The sequence below is a fragment of the Schistocerca serialis genome, chromosome 9, assembly GCF_023864345.2.
Source record: "Schistocerca serialis cubense isolate TAMUIC-IGC-003099 chromosome 9, iqSchSeri2.2, whole genome shotgun sequence".
Classification (NCBI taxonomy): domain Eukaryota; kingdom Metazoa; phylum Arthropoda; class Insecta; order Orthoptera; family Acrididae; genus Schistocerca; species Schistocerca serialis.
The window spans coordinates 477,683,974-477,703,787 of NC_064646.1; the positions used below are offsets into that span (position 1 = coordinate 477,683,974).

A 19,814-nucleotide genomic window follows, 5' to 3' on the forward strand; every position below is an offset into this window, starting at 1 on the left:
TTTAAGAAAATTCGTCCCGAATTTTACAATTGTGGACTTACTGGTTGTGCACGCCATACTTTGTTATACTCTACATGTATCTTACAACTACTCCTTCAACACTGTCAAACTTGTCTTATCCGCTAATAATCTATTTACAGTGAATATTGATTCCAATCTTGTCATTGGTTATCTATTTATATTACGTTCCACTATTCCCAATCCATCCCTTTAGGTATTTGATGTACGATTGTTATTTCAGAATGAGACATCTTTTTCCATATACAAAAGTAAGTTGCACAAATAAACGCTAGAACTACGATTATGCTAGTTGTTGACACACCAAATATAATTGTGTTTTGCTTACGTTTCTCCCGATATTGCTGCACGTGCTGCAGAAGTTGATTAACTGAGGTCTGCTCTTTTTCTGAGATAATCAGGCTATCTAAAGATTGTAGCAATGTGGGATCCAAGGACTCGTTATCAAACGTTAGGTTCTGGTGAGGCAATATATGTGGTGGTTCCTCTGGATAATACAAGATAGGATGTGTCACGTTAATCATTGTTGTACCCGTGAAAGTAGCTGGTAGGTGAAAATGCTTCCCCACTATTTCACATCCAGTGCCATTAATCAATAACCCACTGCCCTGCAGTTCAAGCTTTGATATATCTGTCAATCTACCATTTCTGTAACAAGTGCCAACTACGGTCTCTAGTTGGAACACAGAGTAAATCCAATGTTCCCCATCTTAACTAACGTCCTATGAACCCGTTCTGTTCGTCCATTCGACTGAGGATGAAATGGGCTTGTCCGCAATTTCTTAACTTTCAATAAACGCCATAACTGCTTCATCAGCTCCAACATAAAGTTACTATCTTGATCTGTAATTATAGTATGTCACACAATACTTCAGCAACCAGTTATTTGCTAAGGCTTGCGCAACAGTGCTTGCCTTCTGTTCTGGAATAGCTACCATTACCAGGTATCGGGAAAAATGCTCTAATATTGTTAATACGTATCGATTTTCCACTTGGGTCTTGTTAAATGCTCCGATTATGTCTAATCCAATGAATGTGAACGGACGATCCGCTTCAGGTAGTCTCTGTAACTGAATTTTCTGATGACTTAAATCTGCTCTCTGCCCACACGGTATACAATTTTGCACATACTGCTCTACATCATTGTGATGTGTCTTCCACCAAAACCTTTCAGCTACCCGTCTATCAGTCATTCTTTTACCACCATGACCCGACAATACATGGTCGTGCACTTGTTTCAACAATTCTTCCCTCAGCTACTCAGGTACTATGACGTGTAGTCCGCACTTCGTCTTCCTACGAAGCAACCCATCCTGCATTTCAAACTGTGGTTGTGTTCAGAACAATTGACACTCTCTGTCAGTGGCTTGCGCCCTTATCCATTCCTTCTCACTTATGCCCACAACTTGTACAGCTGCTATTTTTCTGCTAAGCGCATCTGCATTTGAATGTTTTACCCCTGGTTTGTGAATGATCTCGTAGTCAAATTCACTTAGTTTGAGTGCCCATCTCATTAAACGACTTGAAGGATCTTTCAACCCAAACAATAACTTAAATGCTGCGTGATCTGTAATCACCTTGAACTTAGCCGGCCGGAGTGGCCGAGCGGTTAAAGGCGCTACAGTCTGTAACCGCACGACCGCTGCGGTCGCAGGTTCGAATCCTGCCTTGGGCATGGATGTGTGTGATGTCCTTAGGTTAGTTAGGTTTAAGTAGTTCTGAGTTCTAGGGGACTTATGACCACAGCAGTTGAGTCCCATAGTGCTCAGAGCCATTTGAACCTTGAACTTATGCCCATATAAATAACAGCGAAAATACGAGATACCGTAAATCACTGCTAACATTTCTTTCTCTGTAGTTGAATAATTCTTCTCTGCCTAATTTAGGCCACTGGATGTTCCTGTCCATTAACCCTCTGAGAAAGAATACAACATACAGCAATATTACTAGCATCACAAGATAGTATGAACTCTTGTTCACAATCAGGAAGTATCAACACTGGGTCTGATGTAAGTATCTGTTTGAGCTTCTCGAATGTCTCCTGACACTGTGCTATCCATTCAAACATAACATCTTTCTTTAACAATCTCGTTAATGATGTGCAATTTCCCCAAACGCCTTTACATATTGTCTGTAGTAATTACATAAACCGACATATTGCTGAACTTGTTTAGTGATCTGTGGTACTGGAAAACCACGCACAGCCGACGTTAGACGAGGATCCGTTCTTACCCCATCCTGACTGATAATATGCCCAAGATAAGTCACTTGCGTCTGAGCAAACTGACATTTCTCGACATTAAGCATAAGATTTGCCGCTCTTAGCTTACTAAATAATTCGTTCAGTCGTTCCACATGCTCTTCTATATTACGCGAAAAAGTAACAATGTCATCGAGGTATACCATAACAATCTTCGGTTTCAGTCCCTGAAGCACACCATCTAACAGACGCTGGAAAGTAGCAGGAGCGTTTTTCAACCCAAATGGCATTCTGCGATTCTGAAAGTGACCAAGGCTTGTTGTAAAGGCCGTCTTCGGTCTGTCCTCGGGACTTACTTCTATCTGATGGTAGCCACTCTTTAGATCTAGTGTCGAAAAATATTTACACCGACCTAGGTTGTCCAATGTTTCCATGATGTTTGGTATTGGATACGCATCTGTTACTGTTCGTGCGTTCAAAAAACGATAGTCACAACAAAACCTATACTTTTTAGTACCGTCCAATGACTTCTTAGGAACTACCACTATGTTGGCAGACCACGGGCTTTCACTGTTCTCTATAATACCGTCCCTCAGCTGTTGATTAATAAATTCTTCCACTAGTGGTTGTAGGTGTTTCACTATCCTGTATGGTTTTCTATAGACTGGCGGACTATCGCCAGTCGGTATACGGTGCTGTGTAATAGGAGTTCTTGGTAATGGACCTTCTGAATTAAACAGATCTAAGTACTCTAATAGCAAAGCTTCCATAGCTTTCCGATCACCATTCTCCAAATGACGAATCTTATCATGTAGTACAGACGCCTTGACGTTTTGCTTGACGTTATAATCACCATGAGATTCACCTATATCCTCATCGTCGAGTATTTCCAAACTCGCTACCACTAAACCCTGTGGGAAATCCACTTCATCTGCCCCAAAATTATCTACACTGACCGGAATCATCAGTTCCCCATTTATATTCGTTGCGTGCGCAACACTCCTTCTAATAAAACAATGCGTTTCATCCAGTGCTTCATTGCTCTGCAGTGGCTCCACCACACATAATCTCTGCTGTGGTACAGCGGTACCTACTGACAACCAAACTAACTTCCCTGTACCCGAAGGCACTTTGACGTGCATAATCATCTTTAATGCCCTTGTACCCGGTTCAATTGGTGACATCTTAGCAACGGATGCACCTCGCGACATAGAAACATTTACAGCTGTTGTACCCATTGAAAACAAGTTTCCACTAAGTTCAACTGTACGCTGTGAAAGATTAATTTTGGCATGGTGTTTATCGAGGAAGTCCAGTCTGAGAATCACAGAATACCCTTTTCCCACAGTTGGCAACACTTCCATTTGCTCTCCGAACTCTACAGTTCCAATCTTAAAAACAAGCCGTGTTGTACCCAATGATTCTAACTCATTATTCCCTACTCCATGTAATCTATACCTAGGAGTACCTAGTCTTCCCCTACCCATGAGGACTAGACTAGCAACAGATACATGTGCCCCTGTATCAATCAAAAACTTACATCTGTTATTCCTTGCAACACCCATCAAGCAACAATCCGTCTAGTTTTCACCATACTTCTGCTTACCGGGAATGTCTTCCGACAGACAAAACATTCCCGTTCCTGTTTAACGTTTTTTCCTGTTTATTCCCGTTACCATTCTGCTTACTATGACACTCATTTGCCTTGTGACCATAGCGTTTACACTCATAGCACTGCGGCTGTCTGCATTGAGCCTTAACGTGACCTTCCCTCCCACAACGGTAACAATTCCTCTCCGACGCAAAGATGCGTTTATCATTGCGAACCCTTGTTGCAATATCTATCTCCTGCAGATGCATTGCAATATGCAGTGCTGCAGCTAAATCCCCAGGATTCTCCATCCTAACCCCACAAGAAAATTCTGCAGGAATTCCCCTGAGGAATACATCGAGGGCTCTGTTTTCTGCCTCTCGTAGTAATACATGATCCGCATCAGGATTACCCGATAATTCATAGGTCTTCCAATTAATTTTCCGAATCCTATCTGAAAAAGACTCCACTGTCTCATTGACCTTCTGTGTCAAATTAGCTAACTTCTCCCTAAAAAATCTTACACTACCAATTGCTCATTGCAGCTGTTGCCAAAACATCGTTAATGAATGCTATGACATCCTCTGTTGTTTTACCCGAGAAAGGCATTATCAGATTAGCTACTGAATGATATATTGCAAGGTTGGACATTGCTACTGACTTGCACTCACTTGAACCCATTTGCGACTCTTTCGCCGAATGCAGGGTCTCCATTTGCGTCATTAATTCTACATGACGTAACTTATGCTGCACATTCTCTTCTAGCAATTTTGAGACTTGCACCATCAGAGCAGCTATACTCACTTCAGTACTAATGGATCTTGTTTCCAACATGATTTGTGCAAATTACCAACAACTTACTCTATACTGAATTTACTCCTCAGAACGATAACTACAATAGCTACTCAACTCCTTTGTCACAGTTGAGCACTACACACAAGAAGACAAACAAGACTAACAATGCACAACTAAACAAAATTAATCCTTCCACCTTGTTATTGCCCAGCGACACTCTCTACAATTGTGCGCTGTGTGGCCAAACCATTTACAAATTGAACGTTCTACTGGTACAAATTTCGTGCATGGCTCCCCATGCCCCGTTAAATTACACACAGTACATCCGACCAATACCAAGTACGTTTCCCAACTGTTTCCCTTTAAACTCAGATAAATCTGCTGTTCCTGCAGGTCTCACAAAGTGCACTCCCAACAAAGAACGTGCATCCATAGTTATTAACAAAAAATCACCTCGTGCACTTACCACTACACCAAATCTGTAGGCGGTTGGTGTGAGGACTTCTGACACCAAATATGTAGGAAGTGGGTGGGACCACTTCTGACACCAAATCTGTAGGCAGTGGGCGTGACCACGTCTGGCACCAAATCTGTAGGCAGTGGGAGCGACCACTTCTGACACCAAATCTGTAGGCGCCACGGTGGTCCCGGTCGCCTACGGTGGACTGGATGGCCGAGCGGTGACCTCCCAGTTGTCAGGATGCTAGGAAATAGCTGTAGTAGCGTCAGAAACGCCAAAGAAACATTATTAATTCATAACACCTTTATTCCTGCCGAGTACAATGTGGCTTGGTGATATCAACGACCTTCCCAGAGTCCTCGCTGACTCGTAGCGATGACACCAGATCCGGGTCGCGCAGTCTTGCTAGTGCAGCGCCGTGTGCTGTGACGTAGCGGAGGAATGTCCTTAACTTCGGCCGCGTGTGGCTGGCAGCATCCGGCTGGCCGGCCGGCTCGACGGCAGACAGCAGGTGGCTCCGGGCTGGAGTCCTGGTGCTGTTGGCACGAGAAGCGTTCTCGTAGTGCGGAGTGTACTCTATCCCATCCCGTCTTCTTCCCTGCTCCTCCTGGTGGCTCGCCATGGTAGACAGGCGGAACGGGCTGCAACCCCCCAGCGTTGTCGGCTCAACCAGTTGTGACGGCAGATGCACAGGGCCTAGGCCCCGCACGGTCTCGACGACGGCTGACTGATGTCAGCATTGGCGACGAGCGTGTCTGCCGCAATGTCCGCTAATCCTGGGTTGATGATTCACAGTGGCAGCAGAGAGGACCAGAGCTGGTACTGTCCCCTCATGTCTGCTGCTGGATGGGCCACCCTTACTGCAACATCTCCTTAATAAAGATTACCATGTCGATCACTGAGCTGAGTGCTATGCAGCAACCCAGTACACATCTGACTGCAGGTCTAACTGCAAGTGGGAGTGCTTTGTTGCTATCCAAGCTGGCGTATATAAAGGAAGCACGAGCGACGTCCTGACGTCATGCTCGTTTGTAATGACCGCATTCGTTCCACTTATACTGCTGACTCATCTGTCGTACTCACCCCTTAGGTGTTCTTGCGACAGAGTTACGTGTTGTTGCGGCAGACTTATGCGAAGTTGTGAAATGCAGTACAGCTGACAGTATACCTCTGTCTTGCACTCTACGAAAGTCTCCGTCTAACATAAACCCGCATGCTAAGCAATTCTCTCTTGAGTGTTGTGTGTAACCAGGCCATTGCCTCTGCGTGACGACACATTCCATATGTGCGCAATCCTCTTAGCTCTTGCCTAACCTACTGCCTCTGGCTCTTGCAATAGGCAACGAAACTTTGACAATATTCCATGTTTACAACTCTTTACTATTCTGCGACACTACAGTACTGGCAGAAGTAAGGCTGTGAGGATGGAGCGTTAGTCATGCTTGGGTAGCTCAGTTGGTGGAGCACTTACCCGCGAAAGGCAAAGGTCCCGAGTTTGAGTCTCGGTCTGGCACACAGTTTTAATCTGCCAGGAAGTTTCATCTCACATATGTAGTATTTGCTGCCATATCTCGCAGCTTTACTTTTATCATTGGAATCATTTTATCTGGAATACTACTTACATCAAATTTTGTGATGATACTGGCGGCTCTGCCACCTGGCATTGTGTTAGCCCAAGGTGTCCTCTATTGGCTGCAGTGCACATTAACTGCAACTATGGCTTTGGTACATTTGGTTTATGTCTTTGCAAGTTGAAAGTTATTGCGCCTGATATACCACATGCATTTCTTGATGTATGGCATTTACAACTGCCTTTTGAGCTTCTGTAATTGCATATGGCATGCACATTTTAGCTTTTTTTGACAGCTTTGATTTTTTTATTATTTTTGTGCATTTGTGAACCTTGCAGTTGTGTATACTACCATTGTATTATAAAAAGAGTTTATAATCCAAAATTTCAATTGCTGACCAGCCACCAGAAGATGAGCTGGGCCTGAAACATGTTGTGAATGTGGAAATAAGACAACCTCCAAAAACAGCTACGAGTTTTTTTTCAGCAAACAACAAGCATTTTCAGAGTCATTTTTATCATTGTAGACCACTGGTTAGAACAGTTCATGTTCAGTGACAAACTTCAGCTGAGAGATAAAGTACCTTTGAGTTATTCTATTTGAGAAAAGGTTTTCCTAAAGAAAGATCGTGGAATTACAGTTGGGGTTACAGGAAATACTTCCAGCATCAATTAAGATTCTCCTTCGTTATGGAACATGAGAATGTGGTAATGCAGGGTAATAACATGTATCAAATTGTACTACCAAGAGGAAAAGTAAAAGTATAAATTAAAGAGAACAGAATATTATCTATTTAATGGTAAAGACGAGGATTGGGGGAGGATGTATGGGAAGTTGTGGAGCAAGTAGTATGTCAAAATATGTTTACCTATTGTCCAAAATGCTTGAATTATATATAAAATAGGTGCCTTTGGGTAGTAAAAATGCTAAATTACAGAATAAAAAATATCACTGGGATGATGATATTGCTCTAAATGTACATAATATTGTACATATGTTCTCATACTAAATTTATATAATATAATACTCAATGAAGTAGATAAGCTTCTGAGCCATTTTTTTTTCATCCTTGCCATTAAACTCATCTACTGATGACTGTTGAGCTATACTCAAGACAGTGAAAGAAGATGCCTGACAGCTCACAGCGCTGTTACCGGCTTTCAGCTGTGAAGTGCTAATGGCTGCAGGCTAAAACAGCAGCTGTCTACAGAGCTGCGACAACAATGAGGTGTTGCCATAGAGATGTTTACAAAATCATGTTATGTTGTTGGTTGAGGTAGGCATGTGAATCTGCTGCAGCCAGCCCACATCAACTGTCAGCCTGTTCAACTTATGCTGATGTAATTACTGTTGAATACATTGTGGGAGCAGACAGTGATACAGCCATGTTAAAAGGCTTTATTCTAGCTTCACTGTTAAATTTTATGGGCATCTAATATAACCTTGTGTGTGTGTGTGTGTGTGTGTGTGTGTGTGTGTTTGAGAGAGAAAGAGAGAGAGATTTGCCAAAAAGCTGGTGACAAGACTTAGTGTTTTTATTATGATGTGCAAACATCAGTGTTACACCATCCTCCTTATTCTCATGGTTTGTCACCATCAGAGTACTTCCTCTTACCAAAACTAAAAATACATGTGGGTGACTTGCATTTCAACTTGTCTTTGAAGATCCAGAAGGCTTTGACTGACAAACTCGAGGCAGTTCTGAAAGACGATTTTAAACATTTTTACTTAGTTACAGGATGTATGTATAGCCACCTCAGTTGTGCAGTGGAGGTGGCTATACATATATCCTGTAGTTAAATCTGAAAGAATAGTTATCTGAGGACACAGAGAGATTAAAAAATGATAAGCACTGAATCATGGTTAATATATCCTCTTTTGTGTATATAGCCAGAACTTGTAAATTTTTGATCACTGAGCTCTTTTTGTCTCAGTATGGGAACTTATGGATTTCGGTGTGTAATTATGTACTCAGTATTATCACTTTTGATTAATATTACAATACAGTGAAATAAACTTTGCAGGCCTGCATTGTCCAGCTGGTGTAAAGCTGCTAGAGCCAACACCGTCTGGCCAGCACTTGGTAGTTGTCCCACACAACGGGGACCCACAGCTGTGGCATGTCATGTCAAACACACTCACCCACACTTTCAAAGGTAGGTTACCATTTAGTATATTCAGCTCAATTTCTCACTTGTTTTTTATCACATTACACTTCTGTTTTCTTAAATTAAAATATGTCCAGCATTTGAAATCATGTTATATCTTTAATTTGGCACTCTTTTGTATGTAATGGAAAAGTGTAAATTAATATTAAAGTAAATAATAGCTATTTTTTGGAAAGATTCTGTGCATTGCAATGTGCTGGTCAAGCATAAGACACTCAAGAATCTCATATCAGGATGTAAGACTTTTATCACTTGTTCACCAGCTCAAGATTAAAAGTTTTTAACTGCAGGGTGTCATAGCCACATAGTGAGAAACAATTTTTTTTCTGCTTGAGTACTTCCTGGAGCTCAGTAATAAAATTAAGGTCTGCTACATATTTTTCTATTTGATGTCAAAACAAATATATAAAAAGTAACTGACTGATTTAATTATAGTTGCCTTTCGGTATGTCTTCCATGCATTTGGCTTCTTCAGTATGTTCAATACATAAAACAATGCAATTGTTATTATTTCATGTAAGTGTGCATGGACAAAACAAGTAGACACATATGCTAAAATAACAAGACAGTAACTATCTACACAATGTACCATACATAATTATATTTTAATTTGTGTACACATATTCAAAACAATGTAAAGGTCCCGAGTTCGAGTCTCGGTCGGGCACACAGTTTTAATCTGCCAGGAAGTTTCAATGTAAATAATATTTGCTGATACAATACTGTCACACATTGCATATCTTGTGAGTCACTGTTAAGAAACTCATCAACTGAGTAGTATGAAGTGCATTTGAACCACACTTCAATGACATGCTTAAAATTATTCAGGATGGGTTGCTTTGGTTGGCTGAGGAGGCAGGACGTGCAACATAGTGTAATACATTCATGTTCAGAAAAAACAGACCACCTGGAATGACTGGAAATAGGACTTTCATATTCACAGGACACGTTCTGTAGAAATGATTAGCATTTGGACCACGTCAGCCCGTGGGTTCAAGGTCAATATTGATATCACAGCGCAACACCACCTACCGGTAAAATGTGCCTGCAGCTCTCATTGTCACTGTAAACTGAAGGTAATGTAGCTGCATGATTTAAGCAGACATGCAGATTCATGTGTGAACCACACCGTCAAATCACTGACTTTGAAAGAGGGTGCATTTTGACATAGAAGAATGTGATACATCCATCAGGGAAATTGCTCCTCACATGGGATGAAGTGTTTCGGCAGCACAACGAGTGTGTGCAGGATGATTCCCAGAAAGCCACAGAACATGACAAGATGGGTCAGGTTGCACAAGCCAGACCACCGCCCGAGATGATCGACACCTCATCAAGTGGCACTGCAGGATAGATCTGCATCCTCCTCAGCTCTGGAACAACAGTGGAACAGTATAACACATCATACACTATCAGGAGTTATGGTCTACTGCTGTTGCTGTTTATTATGGCATGGGTTTTGTGTACGTTGTCCACTTCTCCAACTACCTTTGACAAATTTGGAGAAACTTGCTAAACAGCAACAGTGTCACTAGGAACTGGAATAGCATCAGGTAGAGTTTTTAGACGGGTCCAGGTTCTGTTTGTTTGAAAATGATGGCTGCATTCTGGTCTGTCACAGACAGTGAGAGTGGCATCACAGTGATTACATTCCCACAAGACACACAGCACCAACTTGAGGTCATATGGTGTGGGGTGCTACTGCGTACAACCACAACTCACAGTTGGTGCGTGTCAAAGGCACTGTGATCAGTGTGACCTACCTGAATCACATCCTGTAACCCGTACTATACCCTTTCTGAACAACACCCCAGACATCATTTTTCAGCAAGAAAATGCACAATCACATGCTTCTGCATGAAAATGTACCTTTTTGGTGTCACAGGATGTCAGCATTTCACCCTGACATGCCAGATCACCAGTCTTGTCACCAACCAAAAATTTGTGGAATATGGTGAAACGACAGGTGCAGTGTTGTGACCTAATGCCAACCACCACAGGTGAACTATGGAACAAGGTGAATGTAGGACGGATGGCTATAACACAGGATGCCATTTGTACCTTACATGCATTCGATGTCATGATGCATGGAACAATTATTGGGACTCATGCCAGATTCTATGCCTACTTGGCTACAGAACACACGCTGAACTGAGGTGACTGAAATGGTACCCAATTCTGGAGAACATAGTAATGTACATGTCTTGTGAATACGAACTTCATATCTGTAGTCATACAAAGTGTTATGTTTTTTTTCTGAACATAAGTGTACAAAAGTGAAAAAAAATGGCACTGAAAAACTAAAAGTTGCAAATGTATGTAATAGCTTACATATTATAGTCTTGAAATACTGGCTGTTCCAAAATGAAACTGTCACTCAAGGTAACAGAGATATACTTGAAGTAACATTCTACACACACATATCCCTCACAGAAATACTAATAATGATGCTTAACATACACTGAATAAATATGTCGATGATATGATATATCAGACAAACACGTGAGTATGTATATATGTATGTATTCACAAAACTAATCAATTTTTAAAATATAATTTAATTGGATGGATAAAAAATCTACTCACCAAGTGGCAGCAGTAGAACACACATACAAATGGTATTTAAATTTGCAAGCTTTGGGAAACCATTAGCAATTGGTAGGCTAGTAAAGAAGAAATGAAAAAAATGAGGAAGACTAAATGTGCAAATAGAAGACTGAATGCAAAATGACCAAAACTAGAAGGTGGCGTATTGAAATGAATTGAAAGACATGGTCAATGTTGCATTGGAATTAATTCAAAAATTATTCAATTACACACTCATATGCTAGTGCTACAGTGGAACTTAACAGTTTCTACGGGTGGTGTTCATGAAGTACCATTGACTTAGCATGCAAACCAAAACCAAAATATCTCAGAAAATGGCACAAGAGTATGAAGTGAATGTATTACCTTTACATCACTTTATTATTCATCATCAAACGATGGAAAAACCAGAATGGATTGCAGCAATCAACAAGCGGTCTGTCTGCATGGATAGCCATTGACAAACTGTGGCCAAGAAACAGCTGGAGCATCCTGTTGCTGAGCATGCCGCCGAACACGACATTCTTCATTTCAATGACTGCTTCACAAGCTGTGCCATATGTATCCTTCCCACCAACACCAGCTCTTCTGAATGCGCAGGTGGGGAGTCTCCGTGCAGTATATCCTATGTTCTCATGACTCTCCTGGCCTCAGCTTTCATTAATCATTGTCCTTACCCGTCTAGCCCCTTCTCTCTTCCCATTCCAGCACTATACAGCCCTCTATTCCATCCTCACACCCAGTATTTTTACCTCTCTCCTTTTCCACTACCTCCTCTCTCTCCGCCTCCTGACAGCAACTAGCTGCCCTACCTCCTCTCCACCTTCCTCCTGCACACTCCCACTAGCAGAACTTCATGACCTCTCACTCCTACCCTGCTATCCCTCCCTCTCCCTGCCCCAGCCTTCTCCTTACCCTCCCTGGATCACCTCTCCCATCATGTGCTGCTACTCATAGTCTGGCTTCAGCTGCCAGTGACTTTACTTTGGGCATGTGTGTGTGTGTGTGTGTGTGTGTGTGTGTGTGTGTGTGTGTGTGTGTGTGTGTGTGTGTGTGTTTTGTCTATTTTTGACAAAGACCTTGTAGACCAAAAGCTCATTTTGTGACAGCCTTTTTGTTGCACCTACCTGCAAGTCAGCATCTCCACTGTATTGTTATTATTCCACATTTAAAGAAAACCAGTGTGGAACGAAGTCAAATAGCGAATATAGATGAAACTACTCTGACATTTGATGTGCTGAGTAACAGAACTGTTGCCATGAAATGTGCTAAAGCTGTAACTGTAAAATAAGTGGACATGAAAAAATACACTACACTGTTGTCCTTTCGTGTTGTGCCGATGGTACTAAACTTAATCCATTGATCATTTTCAACATTGCCCAGAACTTCTGAAATACTGTCAGGTGGTGTTGTTCACATCCACGATAAGGGTTGGATGAACGAGACTGGTATGAAATTATGAATTAACAGAGTGCAGGAGAGAAGGAAAGGTGGTTTATTGAAGAAGAGTTCTCTTCTTCTGGTATATCAGTTTTTACAGGAAACAGTCTGTGGACGTGTATTTTTGATATTCACCTTTTTCACAGTTGGTTATAGCCAAGCATTTGGTGTAAAGAATGGTGGGCCCAACTTGAGGAACTTCACCAGCTGGAACAACAAACATCAACTCCTGACAATATCCTCGTCTCTGATGAACACTTGCTATCAAGTCCTATTACTCAAGGAGCTTTCAAGGCACTCACATATCTGGAAGCCGATTCCTTATGCTTTTACCTTCATTACCAGTCTGTAGTGAGGCACCGTGTCAACTGCTTTATGGAAATCTAGAAATATGGAATCTGCCTGTTGCCCTTCATCCATAGTTCACAGTGTGTCATGTAAGAAAAGGGCAAGCTGAGTTTTACATGGGCAGTGCTCTCTAAAACCATGCCGACTTGTGGACATAAGCTGCTCATTCTCAAGGAAATTTATTATGTATGAACTGAGAATATGTTTAAGAATTCTGCAGGATTTTTGTGCTGTTAATCTCACAGACTAACAGAGTGAATGGAGTTTTGTAAGATTGGTATGTCGTGGATTGTTAATTATTTTTAGTGAAGATTTTCATTCTTCAAAAATGTTGTAATTCGTGGTTGTAAAATATGTTCCATAATTTTACAACAGATTGACATCAGAAATATAGCTGTATAAATACTAGTTTCTCCAATCGAAATGGACAGTATTCAGAGATATGCCAGGAACAACCATTCGAAGCAAAAAAGTCTAGTGTACATGGACTCTAAACTACATACCAGAAGAGCTATGTCCATCTTTGCTACTTTGAAACACATCTCTTTTACTGAACAAGTACCCATGGCTCTTAAGGTATGCATTTTACAGCCCATGTTACTTGATTTACTTGATCTGAATGATAATTGCTGTCATATCCCAGAATATTGTCCATTCTCCCTGGGACATCCTGTGTATGGTGGTACCTCTTTTGAATCTCACAGTTATCACATCCTCGTTCTTGAGTAACTTTCATTGACTTTCCATTTCACAGTCACATTTCAATATCTGCCGTTTCAATGTTTGTGTGATGAATGAAAGGAGGTGCTTTGTACCCATCTTCCACAGAGAAACTGTCCCCACTAAGACACAATGCATTATAGTAGAAACCCTGCTCTGTTTCTATCTCTGTAATGCCAGCCTGAATGTTTGACATTGATATTGCCAGAAATTAGGAATTTGCCTTAAATCAGTCATCATACTATGATGCAGCGTGTCCCTCCTAAGAGTCATCAGGTGCATTATGTCAAGTGTTTTTGCCAGGTATTTGCAATTTGGTTTTTGCAAAGCTTTTTGCATGTACTGGTCATCTTGTGTTTTGAGCAGAACCCTTATTGACAGAAAGCACCAGTTTGTTTCCCATTACACAAAAATTATTTTTAAACTGGAATTTTATGTGCCTGTTTAGTAGAGTGGTCCTAAATTAGTCTTGTGGAATATTCATTTTATTGATATGTATTAAAAGGGCAGTGAACCACAAAGAATAACCAGTACTAAAACAGTAACAGACCCGGCCCATGCCGACAGCTATTGTGACATAGCAGCGCTACTCAGTTGCTGCTGGGATACTGGTTATTCTTCATTTCACAGTCTCTATTAATAAATATCAGTAAAATGAATATCATACTAGACTAATTTGAGACTGCTCTATCCAATGAGCATGTAAAATTCCACTTAAAAAACAACTTTCGTTTCATAACAGAAAACAAACTGATGCTTTCCTTTGATGTTGGGCATTCCACATAACATGTGATGGTCAGTATTTGTTTTGCCTGACTGCAGCTACACTCTGAAAAAACAGAATCAAAAATATCAGTGCAAACACCAGATAAATGCACCTGGTGACTTTTAGGAGAGACACCCTATATATACTCCTCACACCAAGAAGATTGGAGAGGAGGGGGTGTCTGCAAAATGGTAGCTACAGTAACAGGGCCTATGCCTATGGCTATTGCTTTTGCTACCTTCTTTAATTGCTGCCTCTATGGAAGATGAACCTGCAATTAATCTTTTAATTTCTGTTTCTACTGTGCCACAAGTTGCTGGTTGTTTAACTTGGTAAAAAAGTTAATTTGGTCACAGTGTTCCAGTCCATGGGGTTTAGCCACTGCAGTGAATGTAGCGATCAATTATTTGAGTCTGTCATCATCCATATAGCATCTGCTCTCCTCATAGGGTTGAATATTGCTTGTCATAATGAGATTCTTCACTTCACATCTAATAATGTTCTGAATCATTATTTCTTTGTTCTTATAATTTGTATATTCTCTGCATCCTGCTTATAACTTAAGTCAGTATGCTATATTAACAGTTACACGATACAAAATTGGTACATTATATCTGTATAAAAAAATTAAAATCAAAACACAGGAAAATAATTTTAGTGGCATATGATGTAAGTCAGAGACAATTCAAGAAGACATCAGGAAACTATAGACTGGCAATTAAGTAATCTCATATCTCGAGCAACTACCAGAATCTCAATTTTATGGTAAACGGCATTTCACAAGGGTTGCCCAGAAAGTAACGCACTCCATTTTTTTCTTCAACAATTCTTTATTGAACATAATGAGAATTACACACACAAAAGAATGGTGTTTTATCTACACACCCTTTTTTTCCACATAATCTCCATCCCATTCTAAGGCCTTCCTCCAGTGTGAAACAGGGCATGTATGCCCTCTCGGTACCAATCCTTGTCATAGTGGTGGAGCCAGCACTTCACTGTGTGAACTTCCTTTGCTGATTGATAGATGCAGCACCAACTGCCGAATCCTCATGAATGACATCAGCTCACTGCAACATGTCAGATGTAACAGCCATGGATAGTCTCCCTGACCACTGCAATTTGCTCCACCAAACTGCCTTCTGTTGACCTCCATGTTCAGCAACTAACTGTACATCTGTCGACAGCAGATGCTCTGTAGACTTTGCACAAGCATTTATGAATATTACCCACAGTTTCTTCCTCTGCAGTGAGAAAGTCAATGATGGCACTTTGCTTGTAATATACATCACCTACAAATGCCATTTGGAACTGTCCTGCAGCTACGATATCTTTCAGAAGTGACAGAAACTTGGCGTGCTCACTCAGCAGACTTCAAATAATGGATACATAATGTTTTGCATTTGCAGCATTGTTTTTGGCTGAGAAAAAAAAGTGGTATATTACTTTGTGGGTGACCCTCGTATGAGAGCACACTGGGTGGTAACTATGGTAGTTTCTCTGTCAACAGGTAGCAGAACATTACAGTACCTTTGACTGATAAAATTGTGCAAGATTTTGCTGTTTATTACATAAGAAAGTTTATATTGTGCTGATCTTATTTCTCACAAATTTGTTTGTTTCACAGGACACAGTGGTCCAGTATTATGCCTAGCAATTACTAAACAGTCACAGTATCTGCTAACTGGCTCAGATGACATCTCAATCATTGTCTGGGACTTGAAGTCTCTCCAACTGAAACTGAGAATATAGTAAGTCACTCATATCGTTCAGAAAACTCAATTTTATGTACTGAATGTGTGTATCCATTTGAAAAAAAAAATTAAATATTTGTATATGGACATGCTCATAGGAACTTTTAATGGAAAATGCCACATTATGACTTTTCTCAAACACTTAAGCTCTATAACACTTTGTATGACTACTCAATTTGGGTTTGAAAGCAGCAAAATGTTAGCTTGGTTTTGGATATTTCCATTCATTAAAATCATGTGGAATAACATTCTGGAGCAGTTTCACTTTTAGAGACAAAGTATTCTTTGACAGAAACATGATGTAAGGATAATATGTTGTGTACATCCTTAGACGATATCTTTCAGAAGTGACAGAAACTTGGCATGCTCACTCAGCAGACTTCAAATAATATGTACATAATGTTTTGCATTTGCAGCATTGTTGTTTGGCTGAGAAAAAAAAAAGTGGTATATTACTCTTGTAGACAAGGGTTTTAAAAAACTAGGTATAATAGCAACAGCATCGTTTTACATAATATCTCAAATTCTGTCAGTACTGGTGATGTATAATGTCTTCTTGGATATACTGCAAGCATTTTGTTCCTTTTTTTTTTTTTTTTTTTTTTTTTTTTTTTTTTTTTTTTTTTTTTTTTTTTTTTTTTTTTTTTTTGAACAGTTTCAACAATTTCACAGAAGAATGCAGAAAGTTAGATGGGTATGTGGTATGCCTAAGGAAGAGGTATTGAATCAGTTCAGGAGAAAAGAACATAATGGAACAACTTGAATAAAAGGATAGGTTGATAGTACATAACCAAAGTCATCAAGAAATACTTAATTTGTTAATGAAGGGAAGTAGGAGAATGGAGATGAGAGGGTAAAATAACAGGAGACCAAGGCTTGAACACAGTATGCAGCTTCTAGTGGGTGTAATGACTATTACTAAGAAAAATGCACACAAAAGAGTGAGGCTGCATGTCAGCTAAACATTGGTATGTCGGATCAGACAAAAAATTAGTTACTTATTCAGGCATCTTTTAATGTTGTGTAATTCCATACCTGGACTTGATAACTGCCTGGATTCAATTAGCAAGCGAGTCCACAAGATTGTGCAGGTAAGTCGTATCAAGGTTGAGTCCCTCACTGAGGATTTGATTCTGCAGCTCTAAATTGTGGGTTGTTGATGTCAGCATTTTACTTGCTGTTCCAACATGTCCCACAGATGTTCTACAAGGTTCAGATAAGGTGATTTTGCAGCTCTATCAAGATGTAAAAGGGTGGGGGAGTGTTCAGAAAACCAGTCACATATTCGTCAAGCATGATTAACTTTATTATTGTTGTCTTTATGTGGCTGCGTGAGCAATTGCCTCTTGTGAGATGACCAAATCCAAATTTTCTTCAGATGCAGTTCCATATTGCAGTGTTCTCATGCTAACAGGTGGGAATGCACCTTCCTTCACTGCCTGCTGCAAGTCCTGTCAGGTTTGGAAGCAATTTTGATTCACAAGCCGTTAAATGCATCTCCGGTCTCTCTTAGTCAGAATTTCTTCCCACCAACAATTCTGACATTGTGCTTCACAGCCACACACATTTCACCACTGTTTGTAGACATATCAAACAGTCTGCCACAGAACGCCAGTGAATCCGGCAACTTCATTCACAATATGGCCCAGGCACGCCAAAACATGATTGCCTCTTTCTGACATTCTGTCAAGTCCTTACATTTAGACATGTTTATATTCAGTGTCCACTTGAAACGTTAATGCCTCACTGATCAGCACTGCCTTATGCTCAGGCAGGGACAGTGTGCATGTGGTCAAGCACAAGTCAATCACTGCACCACCTGTAAAGGCTTAACATTTCATCTGTGTGAGCCCATAGGGGTGACTAATCTTTATCTAGTGAGCTTAACATGTTAAACATCACAGTAGTAGGCACTGTTCTAAAAACATTTTGTGAGTGCAATTACATCAGTGTCCTAAATGTGACTGGCTTGATGAGGTTTTAGTAATGTAAACATATGAGACCATCTCATCTTTTCAGCATACTGATACTTCCAGAATAATATCAGTAACATTCATCTTTTGTCATCTATGGTGTTAATACCTGCTGTTTAAATGGTTTTTTAATGCTGATGCTGTATATTCAACTTTTCAAACATGTGGCCAACTCATTCATTTCAGAAAAGAATTATTTGCTTTAGGCTATAGTCAGACTTTCATTTAGTCTACCAGCTGTAAGTTTCAGTAGTAAGTACCATTGTCAGGCTCACTTACCCAAGAAGGTGTGTCTTATACAGGGTGCTAAAAAAAAAAAAAAGTATTGAATACTTTGAGAAGTGGTAGTACTCATTAAAACAAGAAAAAGAAGCCGAATAAACATGGATTTAGAGACCCATACTTTCCGAGATAAACACGTGTTTATAGGAAGGGCTGTGCGAAGCTTGGTTGCAGATATTAGCACAGTTATACTCTATCTATTATTAGGTGGTCTGCAGTCATTTGTATGGTTTGAATCTTGTTGTAGGCTACATTTGATTTCATTGTGTTTGTGTGCCATATTGTACATCACTGTCAACTCTGGGTTAGTATCATGGTGTTTTACATTATTTCAAACACAGATTCACTTATGTGTTTTGTGGCGGTGTTCGTAGCGACAAACAATTCACTGTAGAAATGGCTTACGAAGTCACCGCCACACTTTTAATAGTGGGCCGACCGGTCCGCTGGAACAGTGAACAGAAAGATGAAAACCCAAACACTCTGATTAAATAAAAGTCGGTACTTAGCTTTATTATAGAAGATACAGAAACACCCTAGTGAACTCCGTGTCTACAGAGATCTGTCTAGTTCGAGTCGGAGCGGCTAGGTCAGCGTCAGCTGACGACAAACAACAACTCTGCTGCGGTGAACACACAACTGACTAGCAAGTACACAATTCAGTGGCGAGTATACAACTGAGCGGCGAATACAGAACTGGCCTAGCGCTCATGACTCCAGCGCTTAAGAAGCCAGAAGCCAGCGGTGGCGCGCGCAGCCTTGCGGCGATTTCCTGTCTCGCTGGCGCTGCTTATGCGGACGGCGTCCGGACTTCGATGCTGCCAACCTTTTGGCAGCGGGCTCAGGTGGCATTACTGGCTAGGATATAACACTCCTCCCCCCCAAATCGCCGCACCGTCGTTGAATAATAACGTGGCGAGGGTCGACGGCGGGGGAGGGGTCTGGCCGCAGGCGTAGCAGAAGAGACCGGGGCGGAGACTGTTGTCGGTGGCAGTCCCCGGTCCGCACCCCAGCATTGGCTGCGCAGGGCCTCGGGAAACACCGACTGAAAACCGAGGTCAGGGTGCACGCCTGTGACCACGGGCGCAGCTTCTGGTACTGGACGCGACGGGGCGTCGGGACCCACGAAGAGAGGCAGCGTC

General features: G+C 41.0%; 1 protein-coding gene across 1 annotated transcript in view; it reads left to right on the forward strand.

The window, feature by feature from the left end:
- LOC126419723 (protein qui-1) overlaps positions 1-19,814 on the forward strand; it is a 918,484-nt gene that overhangs the window by 706,083 nt on the left and 192,587 nt on the right. Inside the window, exons 13-14 of the mRNA XM_050086903.1 lie at positions 8,660-8,791; positions 16,291-16,414. Of these exons, the coding sequence (XP_049942860.1) occupies positions 8,660-8,791; positions 16,291-16,414 (256 nt within the window). The remainder of the gene's footprint in view (positions 1-8,659; positions 8,792-16,290; positions 16,415-19,814) is intronic.